The sequence below is a fragment of the Geotrypetes seraphini genome, chromosome 1 (genome assembly GCF_902459505.1).
Source record: "Geotrypetes seraphini chromosome 1, aGeoSer1.1, whole genome shotgun sequence".
NCBI lineage: Eukaryota > Metazoa > Chordata > Amphibia > Gymnophiona > Dermophiidae > Geotrypetes > Geotrypetes seraphini.
The window spans coordinates 36,739,093-36,759,444 of NC_047084.1; the positions used below are offsets into that span (position 1 = coordinate 36,739,093).

At 43.8% G+C, this 20,352-nt stretch overlaps 1 protein-coding gene across 1 annotated transcript; it reads right to left on the reverse strand.

The window, feature by feature from the left end:
• Positions 1 to 18,706: 18,706 nt before the first annotated feature.
• Positions 18,707 to 19,072, reverse strand: LOC117366327 (CENPB DNA-binding domain-containing protein 1-like). The gene has a single exon (XM_033957583.1). The coding sequence runs from the start codon at positions 19,070 to 19,072 to the stop codon at positions 18,707 to 18,709; it is 366 nt and encodes a 121-aa protein (XP_033813474.1).
• Between the last annotated feature and the right edge of the window lie 1,280 nt (positions 19,073 to 20,352).

Below are 20,352 nucleotides of genomic sequence, written 5' to 3' on the forward strand. Positions count from 1 at the left end.
TTTTAATTTTTCCGAGTGCCCCCTTGTACTTGTGGTTCCCCGTAATCTGAAAAATCTGTCCCTGTCTACTTTTTCTATACCCTTCAGGATCTTGAAGGTTTCTATCATGTCTCCTCTAAGTCTCCGCTTTTCCAGGGAGAACAGCCCCAGCTTTTTCAGTCTGTCAGTATATGAGAGGTTTTCCATACCTCTTATCAGTTTAGTTGCTCTTCTCTGGACTCCCTCAAGTACCGCCATGTCCTTTTTGAGGTACGGCGACCAATACTGGACACAGTACTCCAGATGCGGTCGCACCATTGCACGATACAGTGGCAGGATGACCTCCTTTGTCCTGGTCGTGATACCCTTCTTAATGATACCCAACATTTTGTTTGCTTTTCTTGAGGCTGTGGCGCACTGCGCCGACGCCTTCAAAGACGTGTCCACCATCACTCCCAGGTCTCTTTCAAGGTTACTTACCCCTAGCAGTGATCCTCCCATTTTGTAGCTGAACATCGGGTTCTTTTTCCCTACATGCATGACCTTGCATTTCCCTACGTTGAAGTTCATTTGCCATTTTTTGGCCCATTCTTCTAGCGTCGTTAGGTCCCTTTGCAGATCTTCGCAGTCTTCCATGGTTTCAACCCTGCGGTAGAGTTTGGTGTCATCCGCAAATTTAATAACCTCACATTTTGTTCCCGCCTCCAGATCGTTAATAAATATATTGAACAGGAGCGGTCCCAGCACCGACCCCTGCGGAACTCCGCTCGTGACCCATTGCCAGTCAGAGTAATGGCCCTTTACTCCAACCCTCTGTTTCCTGCCTGCCAGCCAGTTTTTGATCCATCGGGGAACCTCCCCTTGCACCCCGTGATTCCACAGCTTATTGAGCAGTCGTTCATGTGGTACCTTGTCAAAGACTTTTTGGAAGTCAAGGTAAATGATGTCTATGGATTCCCCTTTATCCACCAGGCTGTTTACCCCCTCAAAGAAGTACAATAAGTTGGTGAGGCATGACCTACCCTTGCAGAAGCCGTGCTGGCTCGACTTTAGCTGTCCATTGTTTTCTATGTGTTCACAGATACTGTCATTAATCAGTGCTTCCATCATTTTTCCCGGGACCGAGGTCAAGCTCACCGGCCTGTAGTTCCCCGGGTCCCCCCTTGAACCCTTCTTGAAGATGGGTGTGACATTTGCAATTTTCCAATCCTCCGGGATCTCTCCAGTTTTTAAGGATAGGTTACATATTTGGCGAAGTGGCTCTGCTATTACGTTCCTTAGTTCCTTGAGTACCCTTGGGTGAATGCCATCCGGACCTGGCGATTTGTCGCTCTTTAGTCTGTCTATCTGCCTGAGGACATCCTCTTGGCTTACCTCTAGTTGGACCAGCTTTTCATCCCGATCCCCATTTACGATGTCCTCCGGTTCCGGAATATTGGATGTGTCCTCCCTCGTGAAGACTGACGTGAAGAACTTATTTAACCTGTCTGCTATCTCTTTTTCCTCTTTTACCACTTCTTTTTTGTCTCCATCATCCAATGGCCCCACTTCTTCCCTTGCCGGTTGCTTCCCCTTCACATATCTGAAGAACGATTTGAAGTTTGTTGCTTCCCCCGCCAGTCTCTCCTCATATTCTCTTTTAGCTTTTCTAACCACACGGTGACACTCCCTTTGGTGTTCTTTGTGCTCCTTTTGGTTGTCCTTTGTTTGGTCCTTTTTCCATTTTTTGAACGATGCTTTCTTGTCACTTATCGCCTTTTTCACTGCAGTTGTTATCCACGCTGGGTTTTTTGTTCGTTTTTTTTTGCACCCCTTCCTGAATCTGGGGATGTACAGGTTCTGTGCCTCTTGCACCGTGCCCTTCCAGTGTTCCCGCTAAGCTGCGCTGGCGTGCGCTGGCGCACAAAATATTAGGTCGCAGCGCACAAGTTTCTCGTCACAGCGCAGGACCGGCAAGATTGACTCATTTGAACTTCTGCAAGATCAGCATCGGAAGCGTGCGCTGGGCCGGAGAGATCTTGGGGAGCCTCCGACAGTGGCTTTCTCCCCTCTCTGCAGCTCTCCTTTACTTCCCAGCGCAGCGATTCACGAAGGCAGCCTCGGGGCTTTTGCTGAGTCGCGGCTGCCTCTGATGATGCAACTTCCTCTTTCCTCAGAGGCGGCGCGACACAACAAAGGACCCGAGGCTGCCTTCGTGAATCGCTGCGCTGGGAAGTAAGAAGAGCTGCTGGGAGGGGAGAAAACCACTATCAGTCTGGGAAGCTGCTGGGCAGGGGAAAAAAGGGACAGCTGCTACTGGAAAGGGAGAAGGAGAGATGCTTCTGGGAGGGGAGGAGGGAAAGGAATCTGGGAAGCTGCTGGGCCAGGAAAAAAAAAGGGACAGCTGCTACTGGAGAGGGAGAAGGAGAAGGAGAGATGCATCTGGGAGGGGAGGAGGGAAAGGAATCTGGGAAGCTGCTGGGCCAGGAAAAAAAAGGACAGCTGCTACTGGAGAGGGAGAAGAAGGAGAGATGCTTCTGGGAGGGGAGGAGGGAAAGGAATCTGGGAAGCTGCTGGGCTAGGAAAAAAAGGGACAGCTGCTACTGGAGAGGGAGAAGGAGACGGAGAGATGCTTCTTGGAGGGGAGGAGGGAAAGGAATCTGGGAAGCTGCTGGGCAAGGAAAAAAAAGGGACAGCTGCTACTGGAGAGGGAGACGGAGAGATGCTGCTGGGAGGGGAGGAAGGGAAGAGAGTTACTGCTGGACAGGAGGCTGGGAGAAAGAAAGAAAGGGGGCAGGCAGGGAAACAGAAGGAAAGAAGAGAAACAGAAAAAAAGAAAGAAAGGTCAGGGAGAGAGGAAGAAAAAGTTGGGGGAGGGAATGAGGTGTGGAGGAGAGAAAGCATACAGGCTGATAGAAGGGAAGAAAGATTGGATGCACAGTCAGAAGAAGAAAGTGCAACCAGAAATCACCAGACAAGGTAGGAAAAATGATTTTATTTTAAATTTAGCAAAGTGGAGGCAGTATTACCACAGTTTTCAAAGGAATTTGCCCAAATAACTTAATAGTTAACTGGGTAAATTCCCAGAGATGAAAACTTCCCTTCACTTACTATGCACAGTTCTGAATTTATATCTGCTGTCTATATTTTACAATATGGTCCCCTTTTACTAAACCGCAATAGTGGTTTTTAGCGCAGGGAGCCTATGAGCGTCAAGAGCAGTGCTGGGCATTCAGCGCAGCTCCCTGCGCTAAAAACTGCTATTGTGGTTTAATAAAAAGGATGGAGGGTATATTTGTCTATTTTTGTATGCTATAAAAACCAAATACAGAGAGAGACTGAGAGCTGTTGACGAAGAGCTACGTGTGTGTCTTTCTTCCATTCCAGCCAGAATATCAGCTTTGTGTTCAGCCAAACAGGCCCAGGTTTCGCACTGAATAAAGTATTTTATAATTTTTATAATTTTTATTTCATAATAAAGTAATTATAAAATACTTTCTTTGTGTTTATTTGATTCCTATTCAAGAGAATTACTTTATATATAGTCAATATAGGCAGAGAGTTAAATTTTTTAACATTTTCTAATGGTGGTGTGCCTCGTGCTTTTTTTCATGAAACAAGTGTGCCTTTGCCCAAAAAAGGTTGAAAAACACTGGTCTAGAAATTGAAAGCATCAAACGTATTGTCTTCTGGACTGTTTTTAATTTACAGTTTACACATATGGATGTAACAGACATAACTACATTTGTTGTAAAACATTTATTAAGATATCATTTCATCCCTACAATTTCTGTGTTCTTAAAAATATTATTTAACGTTATTTAATTTAGCGTGTAGGCCTAAAATTCCTTTGAATACCTCGTCCTCATGTATCAGCAACTTTGACAACATATTTATTTGGCTCATAACTTGCTGGCGCCCGATATTTTTAGCTCACAGTGAAAAAAGTTTGCTCACAACACCCGCCCGCTTAGAGGGAACACTGGTAGGGACCAGGCTTTTTCTACAGACTCCATCTTCCTTGCGCTACCGTTGAGTTTCTTTCCCACCAGTTTCCTCATGCCATCATAATTCCCTTTTTTGAAGTTGAGTGCTGTCGCTGTGGATCTTTTCACCTTTGATGGTCCAATTTCCAGCTTGCACTGGATCATGTTGTGATCGCTGTTTCCTAGGGGTTCTAGCACCGCCACCTCCTTTGCAGGTCCCCCTAGCCCATTGTCGAGAGTTGCATCCCCCCGTGTTGGTTCCGTGACCAGCTGTTCCATGAAACAGTCCCTCGTGGTTTCCAGGAATTTGGTCTCCCTTATGCAGTTTGAGTGTCCAATACTCTAGTCTATCCCAGGGTAGTTGAAGTCTCCCATCACCATCACGCTTCCGCTTTTGCATATCTGCCTCAGCTCAGCCTCCAGGTCCTGGTCGAGTGCTTCCGGTTGTCCAGGTGGGCGATAGTACAGGCCCAATTTTATGTCTGTTCCAGCTCCTCCAGGTAGCTTAATCCATAGTGATTCCAAGTTGTCTGCCCTTACTGTTGTTTCTATCCTGGTTGAAGGTATGGAGTCCTTTATATAAAGCGCTATTCCTCCACCCTTCTTGTGTGTCCTTTCCCTCCTGTAGAGTTTGTACCCTGGTATGGCCACATCCCATTTGTTGTCGTCAGTCCACCACGTTTCTGTGACTCCTATTATGTCCAGGTCCTTTGTACTGGCTATGACTTCTAGTTCTTCCATTTTGGCTCTTAGGCTCCTAGCATTAGTGTTTAGGCAATTTAAGTCCTGGTTGTTTGCCTTTTTCGCTGGTTTTCCTCGTGGTTTGGCGCCCCTGCTAACCTCCTCATGGGTTGCCAGCCCCCGAACTTTGTTGTGTTCATCCCCATCCTGCGGTGTGTCTATGTTGTCCTCAGCCTGCTCCCCCATGTTTGGATGACCCTCTGGCTCCTGTTGCTCTCTCTTAATTCTGCTTGCTAGGTTCGTTTGTGCATTGGCTCCCTGCTTGCGTCCTTGTGTCCTTTTCCCAAAAGTTCCCTCTCAGTCCCAAGCCCTCTTTTACAAATTTCTGGTTCAGTATCCTTGTTTGATACTTTGGTCCGATGTGTCGAGGTCAGGTCGACTGTCGGCTTTCCCCTTCTCCTCAGTTTAAAGCCAAGTCTATGCTGCTCTGGACGTTGCGTGCCAGCAACCTCGTCCCAGCCTTGCTCAGGTGCAGTCCGTCCCTCCTGTAGAGCTTGTTCTTCCCCCAAAAAGTTGTCCAGTTCCGTACAAAGTGGAAACCCTCCTCTTCGCACCATCTCCTCAGCCAACCGTTTACTGCTTGCATTTCGGTCTGTCTCTTAGCATCTGCCCTCGGTACTGGCAGGATCTCTGAGAAGGCTATCCTCCTTGTCCTCAGCTTCAGTTTCCTCCCCAGGATCCTGAACTGCTCAGTTAGTGTAGTCCTGTTGTAGCTCCTCCTGCTGATGTCGTTGGTTCCAACGTGGATTATCACCGCTGTCTCCTCTGTTTCAGCTCCGTCCAGGATTCTCTCTATTCTGTCAATGACGTCCTTCGTTCTCACCCCCGGGAGACATGTCACTAGTCGGTCCTCTCTCCCTCCTGCTATGTGACTGTCCACTTCTCTCAGGATTGAGTCTCCCATTACAATTGCAGACTTCCCCTTCCTTGGTTGTCTCTCTGGTCTCAGGTCCGTGTCGCGATCCGTTAGATTTTCCTCTGGGTTCTGTTGGGTCACTATCTCCTCTGTCTGTCCAGCTCCTCCGCAAGGTCCTACTCTCATGGCGTCTGGTGGATTCTGTCCAATTGTTGGTTCCACTCCGATGTGCTGTTTGTCCTGAGCCGCCACCATCCTGCAGGCCTCCTCGATGAATTTCTCGAGCTCTCTTACTTGCTCCGTGACGTGATTCTCTCCGGTGGTATCCTCCGTTGTCCAGCATGGTTCCTCTAAGGTGCACAGTCCTTCCAGCTCCTGGACCCTGGCCTGCAGTCTCCCGACCTCCTTCCTCAGGCTATCCAGTTCCTGACATCGACCGCATATGTACGCCTGCCTCCCGGAGGGGAGGTAGTTATACATATGACACTCGATGCAGTACACTGGGTAGCTCCGCTGGGTTCCTGCAGCCTCCATTTCTTTTTCCCTGCTCCTTTGGTTCCTCGGTGTGTATGAGTGGTGTCCGGCGTGCAGCTAGCTGAAAGGGTAGAGAGAGAAGAGAGTAATGAGAGAGAAAAAAAAGATTGTTGCTGCTGCTGCTGTCTGGGCTCCTTCTCAAGGCTCCTTCGCAAAGGCGCTCTCGCTAAGGCGAGCGCCTTTGCCGCTCGCCTTCGCCGTGCGCCGAACAGCTGGGCGCCGTTGGCTCCCTTCTTCTTATAGGGGGAGCCCGGGCCCGATGTAACCTCTGACGCGGGTGGGGGTGGGCGGAGCTAACTCTCACCGCAACCCCGGTCTAACAGCCTGCTCTGGCTGCTTCCTCCTGCCTTCCCCTCTGCCTCTCCACTCATGTAAGAGAAGAAGAACAGAACAAAAACGCTGCCGAGGTTTGCCTCGTGCCCTGGCTCCCTTCTTCTTATAGGGGGAGCCTGGGCCCGAAGTAACCTCTGACGCGGGTGGGGGTGGGCGGAGCTAACTCTCGCCGCGACCCCGGTCTAACAGCCTGCTCTGGCTGCTTCCTCCTGCCTTCCCCTCTGCCTCTCCGCTCCTGTAAGAGAAGAAGAACAGAACAAAAACGCTGCCGAGGTTTGCCTCGTGCCCTGGCTCCCTTCTTCTTATAGGGGGAGCCCGGGCCCGATGTAACCTCTGACGCGGGTGGGGGTGGGCGGAGCTAACTCTCGCCGCGACCCTGGTCTAACAGCCTGCTCTGGCTGCTTCCTCCTGCCTTCCACTCTGCCTCTCCGCTCCTGTAAGAGAAGAAGAACAGAACAAAAACGCTGCCGAGGTTCAAGAGCAAAATTATTTTAATTTTCATAAGCAAGTGAAAACATGGCTTTTTCAAACCTAGATTTATTAAAAATGGAAGACAGCTAGTATTGGTGTAACAAATAAAAGTTTTAGATATGTTTTATTTTGTGGTTGAGTTTTACTATTACTTTTATATGGGCTCTGTTAATAATGATGTATTTTATATTTGTGAACTCAAAGCTAAGACGTATATAAAATTATCTTGACCTCTGTAGGAATTCTACTACAATCAACACCAAACTAACAGTTTTATTATGCCAACTTTATTACTCACTCTACTAACAAAATCCACAAAACTCTTCTGGGTTCTTAATGACATTGTCCCTAGTTCTGGAACATCCCTGTTGCATCCAAGATCTTTTACCACTAAACTCATTGCCTAAGGCAGTGATTCCCAACCCTGTCCTGGAGGAACACCAGGCCAATCGGATTTTCAGGCTAGCCCTAATGAATATGCATGAGAGAGATTTGCATATGATGGAAGTGATAGGCATGCAAATTTGCTTCATGCATATTCATTAGGGCTAGCCTGAAAACCCAATTGGCCTGGTGTTCCTCCAGGACAGGGTTGGGAACCACTGGCCTAAGGCATGGCAAGATACAATTTCAAAGCTTAGACTCTCTCATCATCTTCTTCCATAACCCACCACCCGATCGCAAATATACCCCTTTTGACAAAAATGATGGAGTCAATTATTTCTAGCCAACTTTCAAACTAGTTGGAGAAATTTTCTATTTTGTTACCATTTCAACATGGGTTTAGACCAAATTTTAGTACGGAGACTCTCCTATTATCGTTAATTTCAAAGATTCAAAATTTACAGGCACAAAATAAATATGCAGTATTGTTGCAATTTGATCTGTCAGCTACGTTTGATGTCATTCATCATGACATCCTGATTCGTATGTTATCAGCTATTGGTTTAAACCAAGTTGTATTGAATTGGTTTAGTAAATTCCTCTCATTGCGATCTTATGAGGTATATTTGGAGGATGAGACATCCTCTTCATGAAAATCCAGCTGCGGGGTGCCACAAGGCTCTCCGCTGTCGCCAATTTTGTTTAACGTATACATTACTTCTCTGAAAAACTTTTGCCTCTCATCAGAAGAGACTATGGGCTCCTTTTACAAAGGTGCGTTAGGGCCTTAACGCATGGAATAGTGCACGCTAAAATGCCACGCGCACTAGCCGCTACCACCTCCTCTTGAGCAGGCGGTAGTTTTTCGGCTAGTGCTTGCTAATCCGGTGCGTGCGCTAAAAACGCTAGCGCACCTTCGTAAAAGGAGCCCTATATTTACTTACGCAGATGATATTTTCATATTATTAGAAGTTGATCCTGATCTTAACAGCCTGGTCTCTAGTATAGACTGCTGCATTTCTAAACTTCAATTGTGGGCATTGTCTATCCAAATGAAACTGAACGCTGCTAAAACCAAATTGCTTTGGCTTGGGCCAAGATTAGAAAACCTCCCTTCCTCTGTAATACTGAAAACAGGCATTTCACTACGTATAGAGTTTTCATCTAGAATCCTGAGTGTCATCTTGGACTCATCAGTTACATTTCATGAACAGATAAATTTTTTGACAAATAAGTGTTTTTTTAGTCTGCGTATGTTGAGGAAGGTTCGATCATTATTCCATCAAGAACATTTTTCAGTGTTGGTACAATTCACTGTGCTTGCATAGCTAGATTACCGTAACTCAGTTTATCTGGGCATTAAGCAGGACAGTGTAAAACGACTTCAGTTAATGCAGAATACTGCAGCTAAGCTCATCTTTGGGAAACGAAAGTATGATCATGTTTCCCCTCTGTTGAGAAAGCTTCACTGGCTCCCAGTTCAATTTAGGATCCAGTTTAAATGCGCATGCATAATCTTCAAGCTTCTCTATGGAATATTTGACCCTTTGGTCCCCTTATGTTGGAATATCCTTAGACTTTGCCATTTGAGAAATACACAACGACATAAGCTATCCTTCCCTACCTTTAAGGGAATTAAATCTGCTGAGAAGCTTAATTGATCTTTTGTTTTCAAATTTATAGAGATCTGGAATGAACTCCCTGACTATATTAGGCTTATAGACCAGCTGCAATTATTTTGTAAATTCCTGAAAACGTTGTTGTTCTCGCAATTTTTAAATGGTTTAACTACAGTCTCAATGAAATGATAACACTATAGTTCTTATTTCTCTCGTGCTTCTGTTGCTATGTACTATATGTGAACCGAGTCGAGCTCCATTGGGAGATGACCCTGTATATAAACCAAAGATTAGATTAGATTAGATTAAATTAGACCAGGGGTGTCCAACCTTTTGGCTTCCCTGGGCCGCATTGGCCGAAAAAAATGTTTCTGGGGCCGCACAAACACGCAAACGCTGCAGCAAGACGGTAAACACCCAGGGGCAGCAGAGGAAAACACTGCATCACCCTCAACCGGGGCCGCACAAAATACTTCACGGGGCTGCATGTGGCCCTTGGTCCGCAGGTTGGACACCTCTGGATTAGAAAAAACACTCCTCCATCATCTCCCCCTCATCCTGTTGATCTATCAGGTACAATCTAGTCTAATTTTCTACTTTATTAAATAATCTGTAAACTCTGTTTAAAAGATCCCTGGCCAGTATGTTAAATGGCTGGCCACTCAGCTTAATCCCATTATCCTCCCTCTGCTCTCTGCTAATCTCCCTTTATGTCCCCCGTTTTTGGAAACATACCACTGTTTTCCCACTTTTGAAAAGACCTCTTTTGGATCTTACTTTTGCTAGAAACATAGAAACATGATGGCAGATAAAGGCCAAATGGCCCATCTAGTCTGCCCATCTACAGTAACCATTATCTCCTCCTCTCCCTATTGGCTAAGGCTCTTAACATTTGCATCTCCTCTTCCTATAGGCTAAGGCTCTGTGCACCTGAATTGTGAGGTCATAGAGCTGCCCATCCACAGTAACCATTATCTCTTTCTCTCTCTGAGAGATCCCACGTGCCTACCCTAAGCCCTCTTGAATTCAGACACAGTCTCTGAATTCAGACACAGTTTCTAAATTCAGACACAGTCTCTGTTTCCACCACCTTATCCACCACTTCATACCAGCTTTGGATCAATTTCAAATTTACTTTTTTTTTTTCTAAACTTGAGAAGATAGTTCCTTCAAAGCTATCTCTTTTCCAAGAGAAAAGTATAGCTTTATATCCACATCAGGCTGGCTTCTGAAATGGTCACAGTTCAGAAACTCTTCTAACTACCATATATGATGAAATATAGACATCACTGGACCAACAGTCTTCCATTGTTATAGTATCTTTGGATCTCTCTTCCTCGTTCCACTAGGTTGATCACACTCTGTTCCTGGGAGACCTAGATCATGAAGGCGCTCAAGAACAGTCTTGATTTGATCCCACTCATTCCTCTCTGACCACACCTTCCAAGTTTCTCATGAAGGTTCTTTGTCTTCTATGTGCACTGTCACTTGTCTTGTTTCCCAAGGTTCTACCATATCACCAACCCTGTTTAACATCTTTTTGGAAATCATGCTGATTATTGTTGCATTTGAAAGCTGTAGCCCTTATCAAATTGTAAATGATTTGTAAACCCACTTATCCCTGCCCTCATCCTCTTTAAACATGACTTGTCTAGATATCTGTCTCCTTGCTGTTTCTTTATAGCTCAAAAATAATATCTTATTCCTTAATATCACTAAGAGTGAGGCATCCATTATCCCAATACTGGCTGCAATGTCCCTCTTCCCTCCCCTCCCCCTCCTTCTATTGTTGGACAGACCATTTCCATTAGTGACTCTGTTAAGATTTGGGGGGTTTGCCTTTGACTCCCACCTCTTTTTCAAACTCCTGATAAATTCAGTGCTTCAGGCATCCTTTATGTCACTGCACAGAGTTAGGTCAGTCAAATCCTTTCTATGCATTACTTTGCTTCCCTCTCTTTTTCTTCTTTCTCTGATGATCTCATACTTGGATTATGTAACACTGTTTATTTTATATATCATTGTCCTCCCTTAAACAATTTCATCTAGTCCAGTCAACTGCAGTTAAAAAACTCATTAACATATGCTGATTCAAACACTTTTCCACACTACTGATCTCAGAGCAGTGGCTCCCTGTCTCTGCATGCTTTTTAAACACAAAATACTCACCTTGGTATTGACAGGGAAAAGCACACAGTCAGCAAATTGCCTAAGGTGCAGGCAGAGCCAAGCCCTGTCACTAAAGAGAAGCCTAGTAAAAATGTCACTCAGGTTAAATACGAGGCTTCAAAAGTCAGAGATGTCCCTGTATCAAGAGCTTATTTGCCTTCAGGTGGGAAGCCTGTGAGAAAGCAGGTAATGTCAAAGCCCACTTCTCCTGGTAAAGGGAAAGCCCAGAGAGGGGGTGGGATGGAAACAATTACACCTAAGAACACACCGGGGGAAACTTTACTCAAAGCAGGCAGGCTAGTTAAGGAACAGCCAGTGAGAACTCTAGCTGTCCCTGCAGGTGTAAATAAACAGACAAAAGAATTGAAGCTAGGGAGGAATGGCTCCATTCCCAACCAAAGCTTCATTTCTGATACAGCACAGAAGCCACAGGACAGACGCCTATTATCCTCAGAAGGTTAAGCTACTGGAGGAACCAAAGCTAACCCAGGACTTCTGGCAAGGAAACTTTCCAAACCCAGCTATATAGAAAGGATAAGGATTTATAAAGGTCAGGATTTAACCCAAGCAGCAGGTGGGCAAGATATAGACCTCGTTTCTTTATCTGGGGAAAGTGATATTCAGCCAGTGTGATGTGTGCATGAGTGAGAGGGAATGTGATAAGCTTGGTGGAAGATAATGAAATGCAGTGGGAGTCAGGGAACTAAAACATAAAGAATTTATTTATTTATCCAGTTTTCTCTACCATTCTCCCAGGGAAGCTCAGAGTGGTTTACATAAATTTTATTCAAATACTCAAGCAATTTTCCCTGTTTGTCCCAGTGGGCTCACAATCTGTCTAATGTAACCGGGACAATGGGGGGATTAAGTGACTTGCCCAAGGACACAAGGAGTAGTGGGGGTTTGAAATAGAGAATGAATTTGGTCCACCACCAGTTCCTGACCTTTGTCTCTTTACTTCCCCCTCTGTCTCTTTTTGTTTGACTTAGACAATAAACTTATTTTTTATTTATTTAAATATTTATAACCCGCATATCTAACCATTCTAAGCGGGTAACAGCATTAAATACATAATAAAATAGAATTTAAAAAACAATACACACAAACATACAACCAAACAGCATACCATCATCAGCAGAAAATCAAAACCTAAACCGACGACCCTATGAAATAAAAAATAAAAATCCATAACAACCCCCGCGCTGGCCAAAAACTACCGCCTGCTCAAGAGGAAGCGATAGCGGTTAGCGCGTCCGGCAGTTTAGCGCATGCTATTACGCGCATTAAACCGCTAGCGCGCCTTTGTAAAAGGAGCCCTTAGTGATATCACCTTAAAATAATGCTCATATGCTGACATGATATTTAAATATTTTCTGTTGGTGTGCTACAGAGGGTCATCATCTAAGTCTGAGTTTGGATGTTTTGTGAAGTGCGTCATTTTTGAAACCACAAAATGCCATTGTTTTTTCAAAAATGACTTTTACAGATGTGTTCACCCTTAATGCATCTACTGTATTTTTATTTTTATTATTTTACCATTTAAAAAAAATAAAATCTCCAAACAAAAAATGCACAAACAAGCCATAGGCATATAGGGGGAGCCAGCATTTGTAGTAGACTGGCCACACAGACATCCCAGAAGAGCAGTGGGGCATCTTAGGGGACACTGCAGTGAATTTCACATAAAGGGTCACAGGTACACATCTCACCTTATGGTGTATGGTGAACCCTCCAAAACATATCCAAAAGCTATTGGGCCCACCTGTACACCACAACAATAGCCCTTATATATGTTAGGAAATTCTACTTTACGGAGAGGGTGGTGGATGCCTGGAATGTGCTCCTGTGAGAGGTGGTGGAGAGGAAAATGGTGACAGTTCAAAGAAGTGTGGGATGAACACAGAGGATCTACAATCAGAAAATAATATTAAATATTGAACTAAGGCCAGTACTGGGCAGACTTGCCGTTTGGGGGAGGATGGGCTGGAGAGGGCTTCAGTGGCTGGGAGGGTGTAGATGGGCTGGAGTAGGTTTTGACTGAGATTTCGGCAGTTGGAACCCAAGCACAGTACCGGGTAGAACTTTGGATTCTTGCCTATTAATAGCTAAGAAGAAAAAAATTAAAAAAATTTAAATTGAATCAGGTTGGGCAGACTGGATGGACCATTTGGGTCTTTATCTGCCGTCATCTACTATGTTACTATGCAGGTGTCATCTATATGTGGGTACAGTGGGATTTCAGTGGGTTTTGGTGGGCTCACACTCTCCACAACAAGTTTAGTAGTTAAGAGTTGGATATGGGCCTTGGTCCCCTTCGCTAGAGTCCACTGCATTGATCACCAGGCTACTCCAGAGACCTGCTTGCTGCTCTAGTAGGACTGGTCCAAAATGTCTACAGCTGTCATACAGGCAGGTATGTATTGTTTCATTCACATCTTTGTGGGATGGAAGTGGGTCAGTGAGCACCGGGGGAGCGTGAGGGGGGGGAGTCATGGTTTCATCCCTCCAGTGGTCATCTGCTCAGTTTGGGCACCTTTTTGGCAACTATTCATTACTCATAACACATCTCTAACCCCTTGAGATTTAAACAAATTGCAGATGAACAGTATAGAAATCTGTCTAGAAAATAGGTTTTGAAAATAGCAGTTTTTGGATGTCTTTCTATTTTGAAAATGAGCCCCACAGTTTACTTGTGTCTATTTTGTATATATTTGGAAAATTTGTTCTTTGCCTCTTATTTTCTTGTGCTTAAAAACCTAGAGACTCGAAGCAGAACATAGTGAATTCTCTGGTATGTTAATTTTTTTTGTTGTTGTTACCTCCCTGGTCTTCAATACAACAGAAAACAATACTTTGAAGACACCAAAGCCCATATTCTATAAATGGCATCTTATGTTAGGCGCCTAACTTAAGTTGAAAATGCTGTTTAAAAATATAAAAAGCATTTTAAAAGAAAAAATGTTGGTGCCTACCAACACCTTAAAAAATGGTGCCTCCATTGCACCTACAGAAATGCTTTACAATGCCTAACATGAGGCGTGGCTAAAACCAGAAGTTGTAGGCATCATAAAGCACCTCTGTAGCACAATTCACGTAAAAAGTAGGTGCCAGAAATGTAGGCCTTGAAACCCTGGCCTACATTTCCGGCACCTATCTTTTCCAAAGCCACAATTCTATAAATGGCGCCATTGCACGATTGACATGTGATCAGCAGCCATTTTTAAGGTGGCCACCAAGAACTGTACCATTTATAGAATCTGGGCCCAAATGTATATCAGCTAGCTGTCAATTAAAACTGAGTTGGGTTGACAGCTTGATGTCTAATGTCTTGTATACTTGGCTGTTTTTGAAAATATCTTTATTTTCAGAACCTGTCACAATCATGAAGAATGTTGATTACCATATATACTCGAATATATACCAATCCAATTATATACCAAGGTAATATTTTCCCCCTCAAAAAGGGGAAAAAAGGTTCCCTCAAATATAAATGGGGGGTATATTAAATTGCCCTGCCTTGCACCTAGCTCTCCTTCCCTTCCAGCTCTACACCCAAGCTCCAATGCCTACTGCAGGCCTCCCTTAAGCGCTGGTGGTCCAGCAGTGAGCTGGGAAAGAAGTAATCCTTCACGTATCCTGTCCAGGCCAATTGTTAACCACCCTGCCTCCCTCCCACTTCCCAGACCCATTGCAGGCCTCCCTCAGGCTTGCCTTAATCCCTGGTGGTCCAGTGGTGAGCCAGGACAGGAGTGATCCATCCCACATCCTGTTCCAGTCAAGTGTTAATCACCCCACTTCCCTCCGGCCTCCTGGACCCCTCTCCAACATACCTTTAGAACCCTGATGTTCTAGCAGTGAAACAGGGCAGCAGTGATTTTTCTTTGCTCCTATCCCGTACAGAGCCGTGATCAGAAATGGCTGACCATGAGAACTCATGAGACTGCCATGGGAACTTGTGCAGCCATTTCTAATCGCGACTCCACATGGGAAAGGAATGAAGAAAAAAATCACTCCTGCTTTGTTTCACTGCTAGACCACCAGGGTTCATAAGGTATGTTGGACAGGGATCTGGGAAGTGGGAGAGAAGGGATGCGGGAAGAATAACTCCAGTTCAGGCTCACCGCTGGTCCATCAGAACTTAAGGCAGGCCCATGGGAGGCCTGCAACAGGTCCAGGTGGGGGTAGGGGAACACACAGACTTGAGGACCAAATATAAACCAAGACCCCCATTTTTGGGCCTTTTTTGGGCCCCAAAATCTCAGTTTATATTCGAGTATATAAGGTACAAATTTGTATCTGTTATTTTTTCTGCCTGAGCACTTCATTATTTGTGCTGTCTGCATTTATTCCACTTCAAGGTTGAAAACACTTCAGGTGCATTATTCTGTTAGAACATGAACTAAAGAATCAGTTGTTCATCCTCCCACATATATTGCATTCCATTTCCCAGAGAAAAAATGAGAAGCTGGTCTTCTCCTGATCACTCGTTTTAAGTGAAAGAGCAGGTATAACAAAAATAAAGATTTCTTTTGCTAGTGCAGCCCTTGCTTGAAAGATACAAGTTCCATGAAGTGTAGATTGAGGATTGAAAGGTAAACAATATAATTCCAAAGCAATGAATTAGCCAGATGACAATTTTTGAATAGCCATATGGCAAGGGAGGGGGGGGAGAGCGTGGTACAGTGGTTAAAGGTAGAGCCTCAGCACCCTGAGGTTGTGGGTTCAAACCCATGCTGCTCGTTGTGACCCTGGGCAAGTCACCTAATCCTACCCATTGCCCCAGGTACATTAGATAGATTGCGAGCCTGCCGGGACAGACAGGGAAAAATGCTTGAGTACCTGAATAAATTCATGTAAACCATTCTGAGCTCCCTTGGGAGAACAATAGAAAGTTGAATAAATAAATAAGATGGGTGGGTGTAAAATTTCCTAGCTACTGTGCCCTCCCCCCCCCCCCCCACCCACACACACACAATAGCTCAACTAAAATATAAATCCCTTAGTCAGCAGGGATCCCCAAGACCCACCAGCTGAAGACATCCTCTTGAAGGTGCCCAGAACTCCTTTCTGACCAGCTCAGCAGATCAGACTATGTTCCTGATCCTTCAAAGGTGAAAACAAATCCATGCTCAGTTCTCATGCATGAGCAAAAACGGCATGATTTAATAGCTGCGCACACAATACACTTTACTTCTTTCACCACCATCCACTAATGACCAGGAATCTCTTCCTACTCCTTTTTATTGTACATTCCTAACCTGTTAACTTCAATGACTTCATTGTTTGTACCTCTGATTAACTGATGTGAACCACCTAGAACTCGCTGGGTATGGCGGTATACAAAATAAATTATTATTATTATTATTATTATTATTAAATGGATCACTCTGTGAAGACAGGAATGATTCCAGAGGACTAAAAAATAGCAGAGTACTCCCCCTTTTCAAAAGTGGAAAATAAGGAGGTGGTTGGCATCAAAGGCAGTACATAAAGTTGATGTTTGGGGAGCACTATAGGGGAGCAACCTAAAATAAGGCAGCAAAAGCACCCATAAATGCCAGTATTCTAGTCATTTATGCAAGTATGTTGACATATATGCATCTAAATATTTAGCCCCTTTTACAAAACTTTGGTGCAGAAAAGTGATTCAGCCCATAGGAATTGAATGGGTTGCGTCACATTTGCCATGCAGGAATTGCCTCTGTGGCTTTGTAAAAGGGGCCCTAAGGGGGAAATTCCAGGAACAGCACCTAAACTTAGGTGCTGGTAGACACCCTACCAGTGCTTAAGTTAATTAACAAACGCCATTTAAAATGCAAAAAAAAATTTTTTTTAAATGCAACATTAAAGTGCCTACCGGAGCCTAAATAAAAGGCCCCGGAATCGCGCCTAATTCCACAATGGGTGTGACTAACACCATAAGTAGGCGTGAGTCATGGCAAGATAGGCACCAGAAATGTAAGCCTGGAAAACACTGGCCTACATTTACAGCGCCTATCATTCTCAGAGGCACAATTCTCAATACAGCGCCTTCGCCTGATTGGCATGCAACCAGCAGCCACTTTTTAGGCAGTCGCTTATATTGGTGTCATGCAAGGAGTTGAAAGGCCACAAATAACCAGGATGAGAGCAGAAGTCCACAATGAAGTTACTTTATTAAAAACACTACAGGTAGTCGTCGACTTACGACCGCAATTGGTTCCGACTGATAGGTCGTAAGTTGATCAGGATGTAAGTCGGCCTATGTTAAATTAAGGCAAGAATATTAGACTGGGTAATGATATTTTAATCATTTTAATCATCTTAAAGCAATCTGTTAACAACATTTTCTTTATTTCTAAATCAAACAACAATACAATTGTGGAAAAACAGACAAAAATAAGAAATACAGTAAAGTACATTTAATTCATGACACCACTGGTGCTTGGCTACAGATTGTCGATATCTCCTTCATCAGGCGAGGCTGCGGACCCGGTAATGTTTGGAGTTGCTCTTTTCATAAACATAGTGAGCTTCGTCTGAATTGCTTGCTTTTTTTTCTCTTCATAAATTTCGCAATAAGGACAAAATGTGTCGCGTGCCTTCAGTTCAATCCTCACAAATCGTTCAATGTTTGGGTCCATGTCTTCAAAATGGGCGAGAAGTTTATTCAGTAGAGATAGACCTTCTGACAATCCCTTTGTGGTGAACATTCGTTGTGGGGCCTCATCCTCTTGATCTTTAATTCTCTTATTTTTTTCTTCCGCCACTCTTTCTTCTAATTCTATCAGCTCTTCATTTGTAAGTTCCCTTGATTCCCAGTCTAGCAACTCCTCAACATCTTCCATTTCATATTCCAATGAAAGGTCTTTTGACAGTTTCACTATTTATTCACGAATCTCATCAAGTTCTTGTTCACTGTTAAATCCAGCAAAGGTATCCACATAGCGCTTAACACACTTCTTCCACACACCATTCATACACTGTTCCGTCACTGAGTCCCAAGCAGTAGCAAGATTTTTTTACGCACTTAAGAATGTTATACTGTTTCCAATAGTCACGTAGTGATAGTTCAGAGTCGGCATCTATAGCAACTATAGCTTGGGCGAAAGTGGTTCTGAGATAGTTTGCCTTCAAAGTAGCAATCGCCCCTTGGTCCATCGGTTGAATAAGTAGTGTAGTGTTCGGGGACAAAAATAACACTTTCACATTGGGATAGAGATCAGCTAAGTGATGTGGATGTCCAGGCGCATTATCAAACAACAGTAAAATTTTGAAGGGGAATAAAACAATTACTGTACCAATCCTCAAATAAAGCCTGGTTCATCCAGCATTACGGCAAATTGTGCTTGTTCACATTCTTAAATGCACATGGATTTTCAGAATGGTAAATTAATAAGGGCTTCAGCTTGAACCCCTTGATATTCCCTCCAAGCAGTAGATCGAGTCTATCCTTGTGTGCTTTAAATCCTGGCATGCTTTTGGCTTCTTTGTGGATGTAAGTGCGTCCTGGCATCTGCTTCCAAAAAAACCCTGTTTCATCCACATTAAAAATTTGCTCTGCCAGGTAACCCTCCACCTTGATTATTTCTTCTAAATTATCAACAAACTTTTTAGCTCCTTCCTCATCCGCACTCACTGCTTCTCCAGTCACCCGAACATTATGCAACTGGAATCTATTTTTTAAACCTCTTAAACCAACCAGTACTTGCCACAAATTCTTGACTGTAGTCTTCTCCAGCGCGTTCCTTTAAAGTCCCAAACAGACTTCTAGCCCTCAACTGTACTGCAAAGAGGCTTAAGGGCGTCCACTTTTGAATCTGATCTTCCATCCAAATGTTTAACAATTTCTCCATTTCATGGATGGGCCCTGTACGTTGCTTCATAATCATTGTTGACCGCAAAGGTGCAGAACCTTTCACAGCTTCAGGAATTCTATTTTTGTCCTTTATAATAGTCGACACAGTAGAGTGTGATAACTTCATATCACATGCGATCACATTCACTTTCTTTCCTCCTTCATACTGTTTTATTATCATCATTTTGATGTCTAGATCTATGGCCTTTCTTTCCTTTTTGGAAGGCTGAGGAGTGGACAGAGACAATTTCCTCTTTGTAGTTTTTTTTTTTTTTACTTGAAATCGTCAAAACAACAAGGCACAAACTCATGTGGGGAAACACCCCTGCGTATGTTATCACGCTGCATAGCGAGACTTCGGAGAGCAGAAGTTGCATCGTAAGGTCAGACAGTCGTAACTTGGATAGGTCGTAAATTGACGACTACCTGTATTTGAAAAATGAAGCAGAAAAATGTAGATGAATGGATGTACTAAGGACCCAACACGGGTCATGTTTCGGCAGCCTATACCTTCATCAGGAGTCCATATATCCTGTGCTACAAAATATAAAATTGTAAAAATTTGGATATCAATAGTGCACTAATCTCCTGCTACAATGCTGAGTATCTAAAGGTTGTAGTCAAGATGTATACGGGAATCCAATATTCCTTTTGCTGTTGGAACACCTGTGAGTTGCTCGGAGATCTGGCTGCTCGGAGATCTGTTGCCTGAGTGAAGAAAGCTGTCAAAAGACTGTGTAGGGGCATGGCAGTCATAAACCACGATCTGTGTCTTGGGTCCTCCTCAGGACTGGAACCAAAAGACTGTTCATTGTATGCCTGACCTTGTGAAGTCACTGGTTGCCAGATTTTTTTTCCTTTTCAGTTAATAAAGAAATTTCTTTTACCTTCTATGCTTGTCTCTGTCTGTTTGTGTACCAGTGTTTCTTTTTTCATAAATTTTGTTTGAGGAAGACATTTGAAATATCAGCACTGTCATTACTATCTTCAAGGGGTCTTATGTTGAAATAAAAGTAAACTCCTTGACACAGTGGTGGTTGGGGCCACAAATCGCAGACAGCGACAGAGCAATCAAAGGGACAGCTGAGGCTTTTTTTGTGGGGGCTAAGGATCTCTTGAACTGCTTCAGTTTTGGGACCGGGTATTTTGCCTGGGAAGTGTTAAAAGTCTCATTATGATTTTATGAACTGCTCCAAACCTATGAGTGTGCTTTGTTTGTGAAATAAATTTCAATAAAGTGGAAGATTTTATGTGATGTTTCAAGAAAACTTGATCGAGTTTTTTGAAGCACTCCATATATTGAATGAAGTAATTTTTAAAAAGATAAGAATACTAAAGAAAATTTAGATAAATAAAAAATAGAAGATATAAGCACCAGACAGGAGGTTTTGCTGAAGACTGAAAAACAAGGAGCTTTGAAAAATCGTATGATTCTTCTTGATGGCCATGTAATTTGCTAAGACT